The sequence below is a fragment of the Juglans regia genome, chromosome 1 (assembly GCF_001411555.2).
Source record: "Juglans regia cultivar Chandler chromosome 1, Walnut 2.0, whole genome shotgun sequence".
In the NCBI taxonomy this organism is placed as follows: domain Eukaryota; kingdom Viridiplantae; phylum Streptophyta; class Magnoliopsida; order Fagales; family Juglandaceae; genus Juglans; species Juglans regia.
The window spans coordinates 2,942,559-2,963,110 of NC_049901.1; the positions used below are offsets into that span (position 1 = coordinate 2,942,559).

General features: G+C 34.1%; 3 protein-coding genes across 4 annotated transcripts; 1 reads left to right on the forward strand and 2 right to left on the reverse strand.

Annotated features, from left to right (window-relative positions):
- Positions 1–6,441: 6,441 nt before the first annotated feature.
- LOC108992785 (protein ALTERED XYLOGLUCAN 4-like) lies at positions 6,442–9,831 on the forward strand. 2 transcript variants are annotated; one of them, XM_035687862.1, is made up of 4 exons: positions 6,442–6,963; positions 7,021–7,272; positions 7,357–7,643; positions 8,899–9,831. In XM_035687862.1, the coding sequence occupies exons 1-4, from the start codon at positions 6,639–6,641 to the stop codon at positions 9,670–9,672; spliced, it is 1,638 nt and encodes a 545-aa protein (XP_035543755.1). In that variant the 5' UTR covers positions 6,442–6,638; the 3' UTR covers positions 9,673–9,831. The 2 variants fall into 2 exon arrangements, with proteins under 2 accessions (XP_035543755.1, XP_035543753.1); XM_035687860.1 differs by having other exon boundaries at positions 6,442–7,272.
- Positions 9,832–11,559: 1,728 nt separating this feature from the next.
- LOC108999627 lies at positions 11,560–13,012 on the reverse strand. Its single transcript, XM_018976534.2, has one exon. The coding sequence runs from the start codon at positions 12,380–12,382 to the stop codon at positions 11,831–11,833; it is 552 nt and encodes a 183-aa protein (XP_018832079.1). The 5' UTR covers positions 12,383–13,012; the 3' UTR covers positions 11,560–11,830.
- Positions 13,013–17,697: 4,685 nt separating this feature from the next.
- Positions 17,698–20,333, reverse strand: LOC108992847 (WAT1-related protein At3g28050-like). Its single transcript, XM_018967530.2, has 7 exons — positions 20,000–20,333; positions 19,827–19,892; positions 19,542–19,655; positions 18,918–19,152; positions 18,631–18,789; positions 18,415–18,566; positions 17,698–18,024 (listed from the first exon to the last, which is right to left on the reverse strand). The coding sequence occupies exons 1-7, from the start codon at positions 20,188–20,190 to the stop codon at positions 17,853–17,855; spliced, it is 1,089 nt and encodes a 362-aa protein (XP_018823075.1). The 5' UTR covers positions 20,191–20,333; the 3' UTR covers positions 17,698–17,852.
- Positions 20,334–20,552: the final 219 nt, after the last annotated feature.

Genomic DNA, 20,552 nt, shown 5'->3' on the forward strand with positions numbered 1-20,552 from the left:
CTTTTACACACTTACGATTATAACTATCATTTCTTATAGATGAAAGACATTTTTGTTCTTTTGGTCATGATATTGTTGAATCTGCAATTCAATTGAGTAGAATTTATTTTGAATATTTACAAACTTAAGATCCATTTATTAAATTTTAAGCTGATAGCCTAAAACTGTTCTTCATGATTATGAACTAAATACATATGATAAAAGAGTACATATACTTATATTTTTACTTATAATATTTATTTTGTTAGTTTTCTTTTAAAATCTAAATTTTAAATTTTAAATTTCATGATTTTTAGCTTATCAATAACTGAAACGTGGAGAAATAAATTTTTTTTAAGTTTTTTTTATATACATTTAGCATATTCTTATAAAATGTTAATTGTAATCAAGAAAAATGTATAAAAAATTTAATTCTACACGTGTCATTTTTTAATAAGCTGAAGTGGATGTTTGGAAGCCCACATCTGACACCACATGAGAGGCTGGTCGGTTGTTAAGTGGAAAGTTCATTTAATTTACATTCCCCGAAGTCAGTTAACTAACTGTTATATATATATAAATGCACATGAAGTGTTTTTTGGAATCACCTGTGTCACATTCCTTTAGAAGAACATTTACTCAAGAGTCTAGATATGGGCAGTACTAATCAATTCAAGGAAACAGCTCCGTTTGAGTTTGTAATGTCGACTTTTCTGTCTTAACAACACTGTTACTGTAGGGTGAAAAAGAAAAGAACTTTCTGTCATGGAGGCCACGGTTTTGTAAATAGGAGATCAGGACAACCGTTAGGTTAGGTAGAACCTATTCAGCAACGGCAGGGGAATGTATCCCTCGATGAGAAGTCTTTCTTATATATATATATACTAGTAAAATGTTACGTGCATGTGGCACGTATGCGCAGTTCAAAATATTAATATATTTTATTAAAATAAAAATAAAGTACATATATCTTATTATTTTATTATTAATATATATCTTAAAAGTTATTGAAAGATATACTATTTGTAAATTATTATAATATTTTTCTATTATAATGAATATGAAAAGACAAATTTACATAAATCTGTTTTTTTATTATAACGTATTTTTAAATTAGAAATTGAATCTATGATTATTATTATAATAAATCTGCTTTATGAGCATATTTAAAGATATTAATAGTAGAATAGAAACCAACAGAAATCATACAAGTAGCTATAAACAGAATGTAAAGGAAAATGCAATTGTATCCCTGTGTTCTGTAATTATTACAAACGGATAGAAAGTTAATAAAAACCAGCATATTCCGTTAAAACAAAAAATTTCTGTTAAAACAAGAAAATTCCGTTTCATAGGCTCTTTATATATATAGAGATATGTATTCCCTTTAGAAAGAGTACTAAGGATAAACAGCATGTCCTTTTCTCCCATTCATTATGTTGAAGAAACAATGGAGGCTTAATTGTATTTGTATGCATCCCAGCAACCAAGCAGTGCAACATGACAGCCCCCCCACCTAGCAAAGCCCACCACTGCTGGTTGCAGAGGCTAAAATGGCAGATTTTTTAACGTTGCATCTCGATCTATTAAAGGGTTTTGTCTAGGTTGCCTGCCATGCTCACATGTGAGGGCACTCGTCCTAGAACTCCTGCATGTGCTCATCTAACCTGGCCATGTCTGTACGCATCAACTTAGTATAATAATATATCTAGTACTTTCAAATCACCATCTTATTAATGTGCATATATATATATATATATAATGAGTACTGTGGGACTTTAATTTTATGCTAGCTCTTCCATTCTTTATACTAGTTTTCTCTCCTCGAATTACATAAAATTGGCTACCTAGGTAGCTATTATATATTTACATTATACAATGTCAATGTGTTAATCACTGCCCTAAGGAAAAATCTATTTTACATCTATTTTCTCATCATCTTATAATGTAGCATTAGATGATAGATTCACAAGTGAAATATAATAAATAGTCTTCAATCATCTAATATCACATCATAGGATGATGAGAATTGAAATGATAAGTAGCATTACTCAGATGGAGTGTATATATTTAGTACACCTATCTTGCTAAGCAAATAATGAAATTGGTGAGAACCAAAAACTTTAGTAAAAATATCATTTAATTATGCTGAGAAGCAACATAGAGTGTTTTGATCAACTTTGCTTGCAACTTTTCTCTCACAATGTAACAATCTATTTCTATATATTTTGTCCTTTCATAAAAAAACAGGATTTGTAGCAATGTGAAGGGTGAAGGGCAGCCTTATTATCACAAAATACAAAGGCTAGCTATAAATGAATTATCTGAAAATTTTTTAATAAGATGAGCAACCATGAGAGTTCACAAGTTGTAGAAGTCATAGCTTTGTACTCTGCCTCAGTTAAGGATCTCAAAACAGTTTGTTGCTTCTTTGACTTCTAAGAGATCAAAGAGTCTTCAAGAAATATACAAGACCCTGTGATTGACATTCTAATACCCACACATCCAGCTCAATCTGAATCACAAAATGCATGCGTGCATAAAGAGTCTAGAGCTTATCAAGAGACCGATGAATGTGTAATATTTTGGTCTAATTAAGGGCCCTTCTTGATTAATGTGGACAAGTGATCCAAATTAAAGACCCAATCACTTGATCAATCTGAAAGCTACAGAAATTCGAAATGGTGAAGCAGTAGACGGTCCAAATGAGTCTTGATATACAAAACAATAGGGCCCCTTGATGCAACAATTATCGTACAGTGAATATAATCCACGTCATGCATTGCCGACACAAAGCAAACATGCTGTCTTTCATATCATAAGCTAGGCAATTTGAATTTCCCGCATTATTAAAGAGAGAACAAATACCATAACTCTTAGGAGTGGTTTGAATTTAGATACGAGTTGAGATGAGTTGAAATCAGTAGAATAAAAATTGAATTATTTATTATATTTTATGTAAAAATTTAAAAAAATTATTTTAAAATTTATTATATTTTATATAAAAATTTAAAAAAATTATAATAATAAAATAAAATGAGTTAAAATAAATTTTGATTGCAAACGAATTCTAGCGATTTTTCTCATCTACAACCAAAGTCATGTTGGGAAATATTTTGATCGGTCCAAACCTTCCATGGGCGACAGGGAGCCCCAAATATCATTGACCCAAGGCTGAAAAATAAGCCTTTTAGACCCCACGGCCCAGAGATATCCCTCCCCCCAAGGCCCAAAGTGACGAGGCCAGATCTCCTGATCAATGGATAAAAAAAAATTATTACCTAAAATAAATTTATAAAAATAAATTTATAAATTAATATAAATTTATATAATATATTAGATTTATTTATAATAAAAATAATTTTATAATTGAACGTAGTCAAATTATATCAATTTATAAACTTATTTTTATATTTTTTTTATAACTAAAGTATTTTTTAAAACAAATAATCGACAAATAATAAAATTACTTTTTTTTTTTTTTTTATTCCAGGTTGAAAGATGAAGGAAAACGGTGTTGTATAAGTAAGATAAGTTAACAAATAAGCTTGTTTAAAAAAAAAAAAAAACAGAAAAAAGTTAAGTTAACAAATTAAGGCTATAAAAGAAAAATTGTTATATGGGTAGGGCCGGCTTGAAGTGCCCGACACGTCAGAGGTTTTTTCCGAAGGGCGCAGACGCGCGACTATTCATAGTATCCAACACCTTTTTTTTAATGCAAAAATCAAGACTTTTGAGTCGACTCTTCAAACGAAGAAAACAAGAAAAATGAAAGAATGTCGGTAACAACAGCGTCCTTGAATTTTTGGCAATTATAGTGCCAATTTCTGACCCGGCAATAATCAATTGGCGAGCTGCTAGCACAAATTTATTTTTTTTATTTTTTATTTTCATATTTATTTAATATTTTTTAGAAATAAAAAAATATATCAATTTCTTAATTACTTTCTAAATTATTAATTAAAAAAATTAAATACATAAACGATTAATATGAGAGGATAAACTTAGATTATATATTAATATTTTTCTTTCGGTAATAATTGAAAATGTTTGTTTAATCATGGGCCCTCGCGTTTTGCATCCTTGGTGCATATTTATGATTACGGTGAAAAATATAATTTATAATTTTAGAACTTATAACTTATAATTTAAGTAATAAATTTTATTATTAAAAAATTATTTATTATTTAGTAACCATATGTTTAAAACACTTCTAAACACGTTAGGTTTATTTGTAAATATATTAAAAAAGTATTTTCTAAAGTATAAATTACTATTATTTGAATTTTTAGAAATAATGAGCATATCCTTACAATTTTAAAAGTTGTAATTATCAGAGAATTATATGAGTATTTTTGCCCATTAATAGTGTTTTTAATATTCAAATTATGTTATGCATTATTCGGAGAAACATACGAGGAAAAACATCAAAATTATATTTTTTTCTTGAACGTATTTTTTAACTTATTTGAAATTAAAAATGTTTTAATACGTAACACTCAAATAACCTAATTTTTCTATTAAAAAACTTCAAAAATTATTTAAGTATTTTTTAAGACCCATACTGCAATTCCAAATAGGCCCATTATTTGATAATCACATCCCATCATGGATTTTTTTAGAAACGTTGCATTGATTAATAGTTGGTATTCTTTTTTTTTTTTAAGGAGAGTTGATATTCTTTTTAATGTTTTTATTACTGACAATTTATTTTTAAGTATGATTTCACTATTAAGATGATATATACACACATATATATGCAATAAATATAACACATGTATGTTACGAGCTTCGAAACAAGTTCCAACGAACTAAATCGAGCTTATACGTGTTTTGTTCGTGAGTTTAAAATAATTTTTTTTATTTAATAAAATGTTTGTACATATATTCCTCAAGTGATGATTGACATGATTGTAAATAAAATTTATCTTTATTAATTTGCAGCCCTAATCGGAAATATTTAGTAGCTAGAAACACTCCAATACTTTTATCTATATGACATTTCTTCTTCTTTACCATATGTATAGTTTTCGATTCGGCTTTGCTGAACTTTTCCGGTCATGTCATCAATTTTTGTGTTAAATAACTATAATTTTAAAATAATTTAAATCATCATAGATTTTTAGGTCCCGTTTGAATGTTGAGTTAGGTTTAGATGAGTTGAATTCTTTTTTAATAATATTAAGTTGAGATGGTGAAGTGAATTTTGTAGAGCCCACCTAATATGAGTTTAGATGTGTTTAGATGTTAAGATTAATTTATGAAAAGTTAAAAAAAATTATGAGTTTCGCGTGTAAAGAGGTGTTGAGTTAAAAAAAGTTATGAGTTCTACATGTAAAGAAGTTTTGAATTGAAATAAATTTAATAATTTGAGAGTTAAGTATTTAAATATTAGACTCAACTTAAAATTATACTGAACTAAATAAATCCAAATTCAATCTTAGATTTGAAAATTCTTCTCACCACTCGATCGCTAACGAGTAGCGTGAAAAAAGGGCCTACAATGAGTAACGTAAAAAATGATCCCTATTGACTCCAAAGTCTTCCATCCCTGATTAGTGATCAAGGTCTTCTCAGAAACTACAATGAATTTTATTTTTTATTTTTTTTAAAATAAACCTTTTAAATTCTGTTGTTGTTTGGATTTAGTCAATTATTTGATTAATTATAGGAATGGATGGGTATGGGAAAACAAACTAGAAAGAAGCTCATCTTAGATTGATCGATGGATTCTTAGATGAATCTAAGGAAAGACCACAAACTAGAAATTGGATGGCCAAATTATCACTTTGTTTTGAAATCAAATGATCTTATTTAAAATTCATTTGAAGATTATTTGAATTGTTCAAATTTCTTAGCTACGGGGAGGGGGAGGACTCCTAATGTGTGCACAATAACTATACGAGATTAGGGCTACAAATGTATTCGTCTCTACGATTGCTCATTAGGTTAAATTCAAATCGAATTTGACTTGTGAAAAAATAAATAAATAAACTTGATCATGAACGTCGAAATTTGCTTGATTAGTAAATGATGCAAAATCGACTATCAATAAATCAAAGAATATAACAATTAATCAAAATTCATTTGAAGAGTATTTGAATTGTTCAAACTTCTTAGCTAGGGGAAGGGGAGGACTCATAATGTGTACAAAATAACTATATGGGACTTTACATAAAAAGTAGACATGGTTGGTCCATTGCCATGGGTAAGTGGGAAAGGTAACGTCGTGGCAACCATTAAAGATAGCCCAATATGACAGCTTAGTATTTGCAAACCCGAAAAGATCGCGCCGTGAAATCAGGCTCATTAGCAAAGACCCAGCTATAAAACTCACATGCAATCAGCTTGCAGCAAGCAGCGCCATCTGTCTATATATCACACGGCCGAAGTTACTTTCCACACAAAAGCACCTCCACATCTAACAGTTCACAAAAAAAAAAAGAAAAATGAAACGGAAAACGGGAGGAGAGGGAGAGGGAGAGGGAGAGGGAGGGACATCTCTCATAAAATAGAAAGCAGCATAATCTAATGGAGGAAGCAACAGATTCTTCACAACTCACCTCTCATTATATCGGTTTTTGTAAGGAAATCAGCTCTCACTTCAAAACCCTTCTTTTTTTCTCTTTCTCTGAGTTGTGGAGAGGAATTAGATCAGCATGAAGTCTTTAAGCACTCTTTTCCAGCAAAAACATCAGTATGGCAAAAGGCAGAGATGCCCCAACATTGGGAGATTGGTACCTTTCATGTTGCCTTTGGTGTTCATAGCCACCATTTTCAGCACGATCTTCCTCCTCTATTCTCCAAACCCTTTGGCTATCATATCCAAAGAAGGCCTTGATTCTTTCTTTAGACATGAACAACCCCAGGGCCTTGATTCTGTCCCAGAACAACTCACTAAAGAACAACCCCAGGCCGGCCTTGATTCTGTCCCAGAACAACTCATGCAAGGCCATGATTCTGTCGAAAAACAATTCCAAGAACATGATCAACACCCCGATCAGAAGAGTAAATTCTTGAATAGCCCTTTTTTCCAAGAACATGATCAACACCCCGATCAGAAGAGTAAATTCTTGAATAGCCCTTTTTTCCAAGAACATGATCAACACCCCGATCAGAAGAGTAAATTCTTGAATAGCCCTTTTTTCCAAGAACATGATCAACACCCCGATCAGAAGAGTAAATTCTTGAATAGCCCTTTTTTCCAAGAACATGATCAACACCCCGATCAGAAGAGTAAATTCTTGAATAGCCCTTTTTTCCAAGAACATGATCAACACCCCGATCAGAAAAGTAAATTCTTGAATAACCCTTTTTTCCAATTGCATTGTGCTGAATTTGTATGTCTTTTTTCTGAACATGTTTTTGATTTTATAGAGAAAGATATCAAGTGTGACTTGTTTAAGGGTCACTGGGTACGAGAATCAAGAGAGCATTTGTATACCAATTCAAGCTGTGCAACAATTCCCGAGTCAAAGAACTGTTTTAAGCATGGGAGGAAAGACAGGCATTTTCTCAATTGGAGATGGAAACCTGACGAATGCGAGCTCCCAAGGATGGATGCCAAGACCTTTCTGCAAATGGTGCAACAAAAGAAAATGGCATTCATCGGTGACTCTGTTGCCCGGAATCATTTCGAATCCCTTCTATGCCTCTTGTCACAGGTCAGTTAAACAATTAAACTTTATTATTATTATTATTATTATAGCAAAAATTATCTCTTAATTAATTTAATTTGAGAAGACACGAGGGTACTGGAGGTTCATTCGACACGAGTGATCCAAACAAAATTGTTTTTTCATGAAAATGAATCAAATAATTCTAATATATGTTCTTTGCGTGCTGATCTAGTAGTACTACTGATCAGCGAATGTGCTTAATATTCTTTTTAGTCCCCTATTTTTCTGAATAATTGCTGTGCTTATAAGGAAAGCATTTTGCTTTATTATCTTATGGAGTTGGCATTATATATATACCTTGTGCATGGAAAGAATTTTACTTATAAATGGAATTTACTGCATGGCAGTTGCCAGTTGGTATATATATATATATATATATATAACATCTACTCCCATTTTACTTAAATTGTAATTACCAGATATATATATATATATATATTATATACTACTCCATTTGGCATTCTTTTTTATCTGAGCTGTGCAGTACTTAATGTAGCTGGTTAATGAATTATAATTTGACGAATATATATATATGGCAAAAGCTAATTAAGCCACAAATGACCTAAAGTTTCGGGCTTTTTTTTCTTTCATCATGTGTAATAAGTTTGGCGATAGTCTCGCCAAGCCAGGAATAATATTCTAAATTCTCGGGCTGTTACACTTTGAGATCTAACTTGTATTTATATAGTCGATTTAGACGGCCAATTTATATCTAAATCGGTTTTTTCCCCCAAAGAAAAATAGAAAACGACAACCTAAGAGCATTGAAGATTGGTGTTCCTGTCTGCTGATGACAGAACGTTGATGATGACCACAAAACTAGTAACAACGTAGGCACATGTGGGCCGTTCAAGTACATCCAGCAATCAATTCTTTAAGAAAAATGAGAATTGTCTTGTACATATAGTTGAGTTAGACATCATCTCGCATAATTATTATAATTTAATTCTAAATAATTAATTTTATATTTTAAATAAAAATAATATTATAATAAGATTTTTTTTCAATTTTTCATTTTTATATTAAAATTTTACTTTTTGACGTACGTGCAGTTTGCCACGCATTGCATGAGAGTTAATTTGTATGTATGACAGATCCACGTGATCTTCTGTGATCACAATCAAAACCAAAACCAAAACCAATTTTGAAAGGAAATCAATATTTCATAAAGCAATGTTGTCTGTGAGTGAAGACGTACAATTATCTAATGAAAGGCAGTATAAACTCACTGATGTTGCAGGAGGAAATCCCAAAAGATGTTTACAAGGATTCAGAAGACAGGTTCCGGACATGGTACTTTCCACGCCATGACTTCACCCTCATGGTCCTTTGGAGCAAATTCCTTGTAGCCGGCGAGGAAAGGATGATAAATGGTACAGGATCCGGCGCTTTCGACGTGCAGATGGACAAGGTTGACATCAACTGGGCCAAGTACCTTCCAGATATAGACTACGCCATCATCTCGGCTGGGCACTGGTTCTTCCGATTATTGTATCTCCACGAAGGGGAGAACATTACAGGATGCGTTTATTGCAATGAACCAAATGTAACTGGCCAAAATGTAGACTTTGCTTTGAGAATGGCCATTCGAGCTGCGTTTAACTACATAAATGAATGCAAGAACTGCAGCGCTCACCTGGTGACATTGTTGAGGACATTTGCACCAGCTCACTTTGCTAATGGGTTCTGGAACACGGGAGGAAACTGCAACAGGACAGCTCCTTTCGGCGAAAAGGAGATAGACTTGGGGAGTAGTTTTGATTGGCAAGTGAGAAACGTTCAGGTAGAAGAGTACGAAAGAGCAAAAAAAGTGGGGGAAAAGCAAGGGAAGAGGTTTGGAGTTGTGGATGTTACAAGGGCAATGCTGATGAGACCGGATGGACACCCAGGAGAACACTGGAACAAATGGAAAGAAGGCTACAACGACTGTGTTCATTGGTGCATCCCGGGCCCCGTTGACACCTGGAGTGAACTTTTTATGGCAGTTTTGAGAAAGGAGGCAGGGTTGACTTGATTTCTTGATGAAGGGTTGGAGCGTAATTTATATATTATACATCATAGCATACAAATACATACATATATATATATATATTTTTTGTCATAATAATGTTCCCGTTTTTGTTTGTACCGGGCATTTGAATCTAATAAACTAGTTGGCAACACCGTGGCAGAGAAAATCAGAGATAAAATTGAGCAATGATATACAACTTTCTCAACCTCTACACATCATATTTTTAAAAATTTTAAAAATTTATTTTAATTTATTTTTTTAAACTAATTCAATTCTTTTATTCATTATTTACATCTTAAGTATTTGATAAAAGAAAAAAATAATAAAAATTAAAAAAATAAAATGCGTAGAAGTTTTGCCAATAATAAGAAGTTACGTAAATTTTTTTTAAAATTATTGTATTTGATGTACGGAGAGAATCAAGATGCAGGTGAGAATAATGATTGATAACAAGTAGCAACACGAGCAGCGTCACCATTTTGCAGATCCCAAAGCGTATCTATCTAGAATTAATTATATCATTTTCATCCCATGCTCACGGATATAAAATGCAGTCTGAAGGTAAGTGAAGGTGACTTGCATTCTTTTTTTAACTAAATAGACATGAGATTTAAGTAAAAATAATAATTTTTTAATAATAAATTTTAAGAAGATTGCATGAAATTTATTGTTAAATTTGTTTTTTATTTGGTATGAATTCTATATTTTCCGACCTTTTTTTTTTAAATATACTATGTTTTCGCATAATTGTAAACCTAAATTTCATAACCAAACGAGATGTTAACAGGGGTTGGTAGGTTTGGGGGGTGAGATGAGAATTTTGTGTTTTGTTTTGAAGTTTAAAATATTAAGTTTTAATATTATTATTGTTTTGGAATTTAAAAAAGTTGAATTATTTATTATATTTTATATGGGAATTTGAAAAAGGTATAATAATAAGATGAAGTGAGATGAAAATTTTGTGTTTGATTTGAGGTCCCAAACCTGTCCTAAGTCTGCCCACCATCAAATCCATCAACCACACTCAGGCAAATCTACCTACCCACTATCCAACATCCTCTCCATTATCCAGGCAAAGCCTGACTCAAGCACACATGAACTGGCAAAGCGGGTGGCATGACCCGTTTTGTAGGTAAAAAAGAACTTAAATCTTGTAGTCCCATAGGATAGCTTCCTCCCTCAATTTAATATGGACACAGCAAACAGGGATTGTAGCAATAATAGGTTACTTTTTCTCCCCTTTCTGGAACAAGTAACATAAAATCTTATCAAGAAAAGCCCAAAAAATATATCAAGAAGATGAGACACCTAAGTGTGCATGCCATATATAAGGGATCGCCAAAAGAATAAAGGAAATTGATGATTATAAAGCGGACAAGCTGGGGTGCAAAGCATATAATCCATCCAAATATGAACATTTACTTATCAAAAAAAGAAAATATGAACATAAACCTTGAAATGGCAAAACGGGATCGAAGAGAACCAAACCCAAATAAGGGATTCCAACCTTCATAGAGCTGAACAAGAGAGAAAAGGTAGGGACTTCGGTGCAATAAAAAAACAACAATGCCACACCAAAAATCTGCAGAGATGCAACTAGTTGTAAGTTTGGGGGCTCATTTCTTTAATAAAACACTCCAATAGGCAATACATTTGCAGTCAAGAACTGCAAGATGCCTAAACGTGGAGATAAATGACTGAGAGGAAAACTAATGACCGACACAAAGATTTGAGCACCAAAAGGCACCGAAGCAAACTAAAATCAAGAATAACCGTACAAGATCCTAGATTTCGTGAAAATAACATTGGAGCACTAGGCTTTCTGTTCTTTTCACTCTCTTCCAATGTGTAAGATAAAAGTTTTAGTCAACTACTATTTCCAATGGCCCAAGAGAAAAGCCAACTTCCACATATGGAATGGACGCAAAAGAAGACAATCTTCTTATCTCCCAAAGAGAATTTCCAATGATGTTCTCAATATAAGCAGAATGAAATATCAATCTAAAAGCAAGTAAGATGGAAGGGTCATATTCAAAAACATAAACTGCAAATCTTGTGACTATGCTCTGAATAGCACATGTTATCAATCTACAGTAACACCAAAGGCACCACAATCATAAGGGAGAAAAAAAGAGTAACACATAAAAACAGCTCTGAAACTTTATGCTTCTACCGAATTGCCGAGCACAAAGGAGAACAGTTCGCGAACCGGAGAAAACTCCACCAACCCTATATCCATAGCATACCCAGTAACCGGCATCTTCAAGTCCCGCAATACGCAAAATGCCTCGGCCATCCGAGTCTTCGGCACTTGCTGAGCAACCGCGCAATAAGGAATCCACAAGTCTTGTCTATACTCATCCGTTATTTCTATCCCTTCCCTCTTCATTGTATCGCACAATTGCGCCTGGAACTGGAGAAGCGACAACGAGGGCGTAGGCGAAAGAAAAAGCACGTTGTTTTCATCGGGAAGACTCCCAATTGAAGAGAAAGATAAAGGCAAAGATTCTTGCTTTGAAGCAAAGCTCTTGACAACGTTTTCGAGCATCGGCGGATCGATAGAGGGGCTGGAGAAGAGGGTGATATGTGGACGGGATTCAATTTCGATGAGTTGCGTGCTGATTTGGCGACGAGCGAGCACGTTCCAGGCCTTCAAGACCTGGTTTTCGAGGGCGGGATCGAAGTAAAGCTCTATAGCATAGCCTTGTGACATTGTAATTCGAATCCAGATTCAGAAAGAAGAAGAGTGAATCGAAGAGAAAGGAGCACAACCCAAGAACCAAAATTGGGATCTCGAGATAACCCAAGAAAGGAAATGTAACAAGCGGAAATCCTTGAGATTTCGTGCAAGAATAGAGGGAATGAGAACTAGCCAAATGAGATTGAAGGGAAATGAGGCCTGAGAGATGAAAAATATGTGAGAATCAAAGTTGCGAACAGAGGTTAAAAAAACAAAACCCTAGAGATTTTGGGCAAAAACAGAAAAAATAAGAGACACCCAGATGAAATTCAAGGTAAAAGAAGCCAAAGGAGTGAGAAAACATGAGGAGGAAAATGGAAGTGAGTTGAGAAATGGGCAATTTAGAAAAGGGAAAGGGAAGGGGGAGAGAATCTTAAGAAGGGTATTGGTATATAAATGGGAAATTGAAAGAAACACCGACGGTGGGAGTAAAGTTCCAATCAGAAAGAGACGGACTCACGGAGAATAAAGGGCAACAAATCAATAGGATTTGTGAGGAACTGTGCTTTTGCGAGGTTTAACGAGTATTCCCCTGTAAATCGCAGACTCACAGTGCCTAGCCCAGAGAGACAGAGAGAGAGAACCGTCACGAATGGTGCATGCTTGGATGATTTTTAATCTTATCTTTTAAAATATATAGTTAAAATTTATTTTTTTATTTTTTATATATTAATTTTTATAATATATTATACATCAATTTATCTATTTTTTTATCATTTAAATATTATAATTTTTAATATTTTTTATTCATTTCAAAAATTTTTTCTAACTATTAATGATATTCTCAAATCTTTTAATATTTATAATATCTTTTCATATACAATATCATATAATTATGTTTTATTTTAAATTAATTCAAATTTATAAATTAAATTAAAATATAAATTAATTAAAAAAAAGATTATATAATAAAAATAAGAGATTAACTCAGCTTCAAATTTTGTCTTTAACGCCCAACAAAAAAGAAAGTGTGGAAATGAGAGAATGGATCTAAAATAAAAATAAATGACTTCTGAATAAATGAGAAAAATCAAATAATAGGAGAGAGCAACTAATTTAAAAGTTTTAAAATGATGAATAATTCCCTCCACATCTAGCATGTTACTGTAGCAAAATGTAAAATGAATGATGAAATATAAGATCTATTGGATGATACTTTTAAGATAATTTTTTTATATTTTAAAGAAAATTTTATTATAAAGCATCTATTGGGAGTGCTCTTAGCATCGATACCCAATAACCAAAAAAAAACTCAAAAAGAATAATATTACGTAAAGACTTGAAATATATAAATACTGCGTATTATTTTGAAGAAAAAAATAATTTATTATTAAAAAATTAATTTTTTTATATAAATTTTATATTTACTCACTTTTCTAAAATAATTATACAGTACTTATACAATCAACTATTGTAAATATCATTTTTTAATTCTGTACTAACATCATGCAATGAAAAAAATATGGAATTCCTAATATCAACCACTTGCAAGTGATACTTCCTACCTTTTTGTTTAGAGAAAAGATACTTACAACCGTGAATTGTGTAACCGTCGCGTAATCGTTTTGAAAAAAATGAATAAAATATGAGACTTACATGAAAAAAATTAATTTTTTAATAGTGGACCTCACTCTTTTTCAAAGCGATTACGTAGCGGTTACGCACTTCACGGTTGTATGTAGAATTACTCTTTTGTTTATTGTCCCTCTTAAGAAAAATAAACTACTCGTATTAATAAGATAAAATAAAAATTTAAAACTAAATGTACTATCAATGAATAGGTGAAGCTACAACATGCAATTTCTCTCAATCTCAAATCAATCATTTTAGAAGGAGATGATCTTCTGGTCACTGCAACTATCGAACATGCTGACATCACAATAAATTGACAAATTTCACAAATCATTGAGGATGTTCATTCGCATTTAATTGCTCAATAGGCTACGACCAATCTTATTATTGGTAACATATCCTTAACTACTGTTCCTACATGTATTCTCTTGATAAACAGTAGATAGGATCCACCTTCTAACTATGTAACACCAACATTCTACTCTCTTGATATTATGCTAGCTTGATTAGAAGAAAGAAAAAAGAGTTAAGGAGATGGCTCATCCTCTTCCTCGGTGAAACGTTTTGAGAAAATAAATATCTTGATATTCTCATAAATATTATATATTAAAATTATTTATGTAAATTATAATTTTTAATTATGTATAATCTTTTAAAATAAATAATATTTGTAGTTAGGATAAGTCTCACATTTTTTTTAAATGAATAAATATGAGAATAATAAATTTTATTTTATTTTAAAAAAATACACCCTCCAATGCAGTGGCATCACCCATCGTTTATTTGAAGGAAACCATCTCAGGATTCTCTTGCATTTAGAGCTGCAAACGAACAGAGTTGCTCTTGAATAACTTGTGCTCGATTCATATAAATTCGATTCGGATTCGGTTTATTTGATAAATGAATTGCTCGTAATCACTAATATTAGTTCGAATATTAAACGAGTTAAACTCGATAATCTCAACTCGACTCGATGTAGGCTTGTGAACAAAATTTGTATAAACTTGTTTTAATTCATTACGAGCTCGTCACAATATTCGGAATATTTCTATATATATTATTTTATTTATTTAATTGCTAAAGTTATGGTGTATTTTATTTTAATGTTTTTTGTTTATTTTATTTTAATCATTTGAGTTTGGATTTTTTGTAGTTGATTTATAGTATTTTATTTCTTTTGGACCGTGTGTGAAGTTAATGGCTAGCTTGTTTCAAGCAAGGGCCCAATTCATGGTTTTCAATTTCGTACTGTACCGGCCGGTATGGTCGAAATTTTCCCTGCCGGCCGCTGGGCTGGTACAAGTATTCCATACATTTTGTACCGGCCCAAATACCGGCTGTACCGGCTTCAATTTCGACTTGTACTGGCCTATATTTCGGTCGGTACAGGTTGATATTTCGGCCTTCAGTTTTTTTTTTTTCAAAGTACAAGCTTATTTTTTGACTTTCAATTCAAATTATGTGTAAGTTGGATAAGGAGAAGGCGTATGACCACGTTAATTGGGATTTCCTTTTATATTTACTGGGTAGGTGTGGTTTTGGTGAAAGGTAGAGGTCTTGGATTAGCTGGTGTATATCTACGGTACGTTTCTTTGTATTGATCAATGGCAGCTCAGAGGGTTTCTTTCAGAGTTCTCGTGGTTTGAGACAAGGGGATCTGCTATCTCCCATATTTTTTGTTATTGTTATGGAGGCACTAAGTAGAATGATCTCAACGTTGTTGGATAATGGGTTCATTAGTTGTTTCCAAGTTGGCTTTTTGAGCAAGGGTAACACCATTATCTCTCATTTGTTGTTCGCGGATGATACGCTTATTATGTGCAAAGCTGATCGAGACTAGGTACGGGCTGTGAAGGCATGTTTGCTTTGTTTTGAAGCAGTGTCTGATCTAAAAGTGAATTATGATAAATCTAAGTTGGTGCCAATTGGAGAGGTTTAGAATATTAGGGAGTTGGCTGACATGTTAGAGGATGTAAGATAGCGTTTATTCCTATGACTTATTTGGGACTACCATTGGGTATAGCTTCGAGGGCACACCCGATCTGGGATATAGTGATTGAAAAAATAGATTGAAAGTTGGGAAAGTTGTAATAATTAGATGAGATGAGATGAGATATTTTCTGAAAACAAACGAGGGTGTGAACCTAGTGATGATTTTCTACGGCAAATGGGATCCTAAGAGAAGTGAACTTTATGCTTGGGTCTATAAGAGTGATTTCTCTGTTACTTCTAAACGCCTGGATTTTTTTCATCATCTCCAGTATGGAAAGGGTTATGAATTTTATACTCCAGTCAAACTGTTGGACAAGCATCTACATGCAATGGCAGAATCGGTAGATGAACAGCTTGTTGTTGTTTCTCAGGTTACTCTTGTTGTCTCTCCCATCATCTTTCCCATTTCATTTCATTCGATTTCACCATATGTAATGCAAGAAACTCATCGCTTTTTTTCTCAAAATTTGTCCTAGGTCCTCGCGGCTGACATTAATATTGGATATGAGAATATTGTTAATACTCAGGTCTGGAAATACGGGCAAAGTACACATTGTGTTCTAAACTTGCTGAAATAACTTTTGAGTGCACTTCTTAACATGTTTTCATCTTTTGTATTTCTAGGTTCTTGCTTTCAATGGTAAACCAGTAAAGAATCTTAAGAGCTTGGTCAGCATGGTAGAGGGTTGTGACGATGACTATATGAAGTTTGAGCTAGAGTACCAACAGGTTCTGTCCCCCCTCCACCCCCCCTCCATGCCCGCCTGCGTATTCTCTTAACTTTGACAAGTTTTAAACTTTGTGCAGTTAGTGGTCCTACGCACAAAGACTGCTAAATCAACCACCTTAGATATTTTGACTACACATTGTATACCTTCTGCAATGTCTGACGACCTCAAAACTTGAGGGAAGATTGTGGGGAAGGTACAGAAGATTGCATCGTTATAAGGGGAAGGGTAGAACAAGATGCAGAAGATGCTACTACTCAAGTAGCTGTCCTTGTAGTTCATCTTATGCTTTGGCCCCGCAGAACTGTGCCATGGCCGTGGGGTTTGCATTACTTGCTTTAACGCTTGGATCTGAATTAATGGGATTCAGACGTTTTGTTTTTACGAGTAGACGAAAGTATGGAGATGAAGGTTTCCCCAGATCATGAAACATCTCTTGATTCGCGGCTTTTTATATTTTGTTGGTTTCGAACCCCATCAATTCATAATAGAATGTGACAGATTTTGATTGACAAGTACTGTTCGCAATGTCTTCATATGGCGTTTTTGTTGACGGGGGAATGAAATTCAGTTTGCTTGTCCGCCTCCTGGTAAATGAATCCTGCTGTTTTGTCTTATCGCCAGTATCATAGCTAGCCCCAGATGCAAATGTGCCCGTTTCCCTGGTACGACGCAAGTAACGTAGAAAACTTTGGGCGCCTCCTCCATTTATGACAATCAAACTATCTACCTTGCAAAACTTGGGCTTTGATTTATTTACGTTGGAGTTAGATGTAAAGAATGCCGACGTCTCATATCAACCAGGATGTTTTCACGCTAACTTTGCTGGTGGTGAAAGGAATAGGAGCGTATTTGATAGATGCAGGTGTGTGCAGTACTGCTCCCTGTTGGTAGTTTGAATGAGACTGGAAAAAAGCTGATAGAAAGTGATCTCTCCACTGTCTGTAGGTTTACCTTGGAGCAGGGATGGAAGGGTCCGGGAGGGCCAGGCAGAGGGAAGAAGGCAATCACGTTTTGATCCCTTACATTTGCATTCGTAATGTAATATATACGATGTGCTGTGATCAGCGACCACTAGCAAATTCATCACGATTCCCTATAATGCAAGCTAGGTGCAGCACGATTTGTAGCATGCTTTTTTACTCAATGCCTTACATTTTCTCTCCCTCTCTTTCAGTTTTATAGCTCTGCAATAGAGGAGCTTTTTGGGTGGTAGATGGTGATTCCAGGCTCTCGACAACATAGTCTTCTCCGATCTCTTCTTTTGCTTTTCCCCATATTACAGTGTAGAAGCCGATGGATATAATTGTTGCTCCAAAAAGACTGCAGAAAAAGTTGCAAATTCAATCAAATAACAACAAACAGTTAACAAACTAGAGCTTTTAAAAAAAAAAAAAAAATTATTGAAGTTCTAAATTTTCCAAAGATGAAGATTGCTGGAAGAGTGACGTGGGACCCTTTGTTTAGTGGCCTTGTGTGCGTTACAACTTGTTCTAGATATTGCGTTAGCTTTTTGTTAGTGGAAGCAGAAAGCAGAAGTTTTTGGCACTAATGCTAAAAATGAGACAGCAAACAAAAACCATGCAAGGAAATGAAGGAGAGAAACGGGAGTAGCTTCTTCGAGCATTACGTTAGCTTTGTTGCTTTTGACGTTTTGGAATTTGAGGGCTAATCAGAACTAAAATAAGGAGAAAGTCTCATCTGTTTTCATACCTGCCAAGATGGAGAGTATCACCGAGGAACATAACACCCATGGCAACAGCAATGGCAATGGACAGGGGCTTGAACGTTGCTACATAGAGAGGCCCCTTCACGCGCAACGCCCATGCATGAACTGCATTGTTCAAAAATGACCCAAAGAGTCCCTAGACACACAAGAGCCACATTAATTACAGTACTCTTACCAATAGTCTTGTGTTAGCGTCTTACCGAGCACACAACGGAGACCAATGCTATATTTGACTCCAATCTCCAAGCATTTGAATCTTTTTCTGCAATTATAGCTACAACTGCAGCTATGATGCTCACACATAAATTGTAAAAGAATATCACAGTTAGTTCGTTCGGGTACTCCTTCATAATTTGTGCCTGTAAAAAAACATGGTATAAGCTTCAGATTGATTTCTACACTATCTGCAAATCTCATTTGAGGTAGACATTGAAACATGTTTTGAAATTGGGTTAAAAAAAACAAATCAACTGAACAAGAAATTCACCTGAACAATGTACCATAGTGGAACCAAAATGTATTCGGCTGTAAGTAGGAGGCCACCAATTACCCAATTTGAATTTTCTGAGCTTAAAGGTTGAGATAGTGAAAGGGATGATGGCTGAGCAATGACGATCGGAGGACCTTTGAAGAGAGTCACTACAAATGCTCCTGATACTGAGACTATGGTGCCCAAGATTTTAGCCAAACTGCTTGTGCTTCTCAGAGCTATCTTTTCCATCCTTTTAATAAAAAGCAAAAAAGAAAGAGATGTACGAAACAATGATAAAAGCAGCTTACTTGGCCAAAAAAGAAAAAGAAGGAATAATAAAATTTGCTAGTGGTTCACTTAGACTCAACACTTCAACTGATATGACTACTCATCGATAGTTCAATACTTGCGTCCAAAGAGGTCAAGGGGTCATTTTGTCGGGGCAACCCTAAAAGGTAACTAGGCAGAACAGAGCATCAACCCTTGCTCACTGTCATGATTCAAAAAGCATCTCTCTTCAACGTTATCATAAGGCAAACAGGATCTTGATGATATTTTTTTCTGGATATCCATTTGCTCTTCTAAGTTCTAACACGTGAGGGTATTTTTGGTATCTACATTGAAATAGTGGGGAAGAACCTGAAAAGTATGGCAAGTATGAAGGTGAAAGCTGGCACCAGGTTGCTTATGGCTGAAGCAAGTGTTGGAGAGCTGAAATTGATGCCTGTATAACCCATAATCTGAGATGAACTCCTGCACCCAACCCAACAACAATTCAAATGGAAAAATAGAACTAGAATAGAAATCGGAATAAGAAAAATATTGGGTTTTTATACTGATATAAACAAAAACAAGCTTAACTGATCCAACAAAAATTATGGGTTTGTTTTGTAGATCATAGCTGCATGTGTAAAATTACTGTACCCTATGAGTCCAAGAAAGCCAATTTTCGACATTATGGAAAAATTAAGTGGAGGAAGCACTCTTGATCTGCAGAGACATACGAACAGGAACACGGAAACTATTAGCCCATATCCAATTCACCTTTTTGATATTAATGGTAGGAGAGAGAGAGAGAGAGAGAGAGAGAGAGAGACCTTCGGGAGACAAAGGGTGCAGGAAGGAGGACAATAGCAGCAATAGCATAAGCATAAACAACAAAGACATGGTAGCTCATCCCTTTCAACGTGGCTGCCTTGAAGAGTGTGTTTAAGCCCACGTTAGTGCACTCCATGGTCACCATGGCCGTGAATGGCAGCGCATCCTTGTAGCAATGCCCCCCAACCATCTCTCTCTATCCCCACTGAACACGGGCTCGGAAAGACAAACAGGGTAAGTTGTTAGTGCTAAGAACTTGGATAAATGCAAGAGTGGGGACGGAACTATCGTTGGTCACTCTTCGCTTTGACAACGAGAGGGGATTGCTCGTTTGGTACTCGACAAAAAGAAGGGTATTGCTACTTTATTATTGCTGCCAATAATGATTTACATTAATTGGTAGTTTAAGACGTTTTTTTAATTGTTTTTTGGGCAAATAGAAGTGTGAAAAGGATCTCCCCAATTATATATATTAACCTGTCAACTTTCTTTCGTGTGACATTATCAAAGTACTTTATTTATTTATAATATATGCAAGCTTGCTTAGAAGAA

Excerpts from the sequence above, each read along its gene's own strand:
- LOC108992785 (XM_035687860.1), top strand. The coding sequence starts at position 6,639 with ATGAAGTCTTTAAGCACTCTTTTCCAGCAAAAACATCAGTATGGCAAA. Across the intron at positions 7,273-7,356 it reads TCAACACCCCGATCAGAAAA|AGAAAGATATCAAGTGTGAC; the intron begins GTAAATTCTTGA and ends TTGATTTTATAG. Across the intron at positions 7,644-8,898 it reads TTCTATGCCTCTTGTCACAG|GAGGAAATCCCAAAAGATGT; the intron begins GTCAGTTAAACA and ends CTGATGTTGCAG.
- LOC108999627 (XM_018976534.2), bottom strand. The coding sequence starts at position 12,382 with ATGTCACAAGGCTATGCTATAGAGCTTTACTTCGATCCCGCCCTCGAA.
- LOC108992847 (XM_018967530.2), bottom strand. The coding sequence starts at position 20,190 with ATGGTTGGGGGGCATTGCTACAAGGATGCGCTGCCATTCACGGCCATG. Across the intron at positions 19,893-19,999 it reads GCACCCTTTGTCTCCCGAAG|ATCAAGAGTGCTTCCTCCAC; the intron begins GTCTCTCTCTCT and ends ATGTCTCTGCAG. Across the intron at positions 18,567-18,630 it reads TGGTCTCCGTTGTGTGCTCG|GGACTCTTTGGGTCATTTTT; the intron begins GTAAGACGCTAA and ends TTGTGTGTCTAG.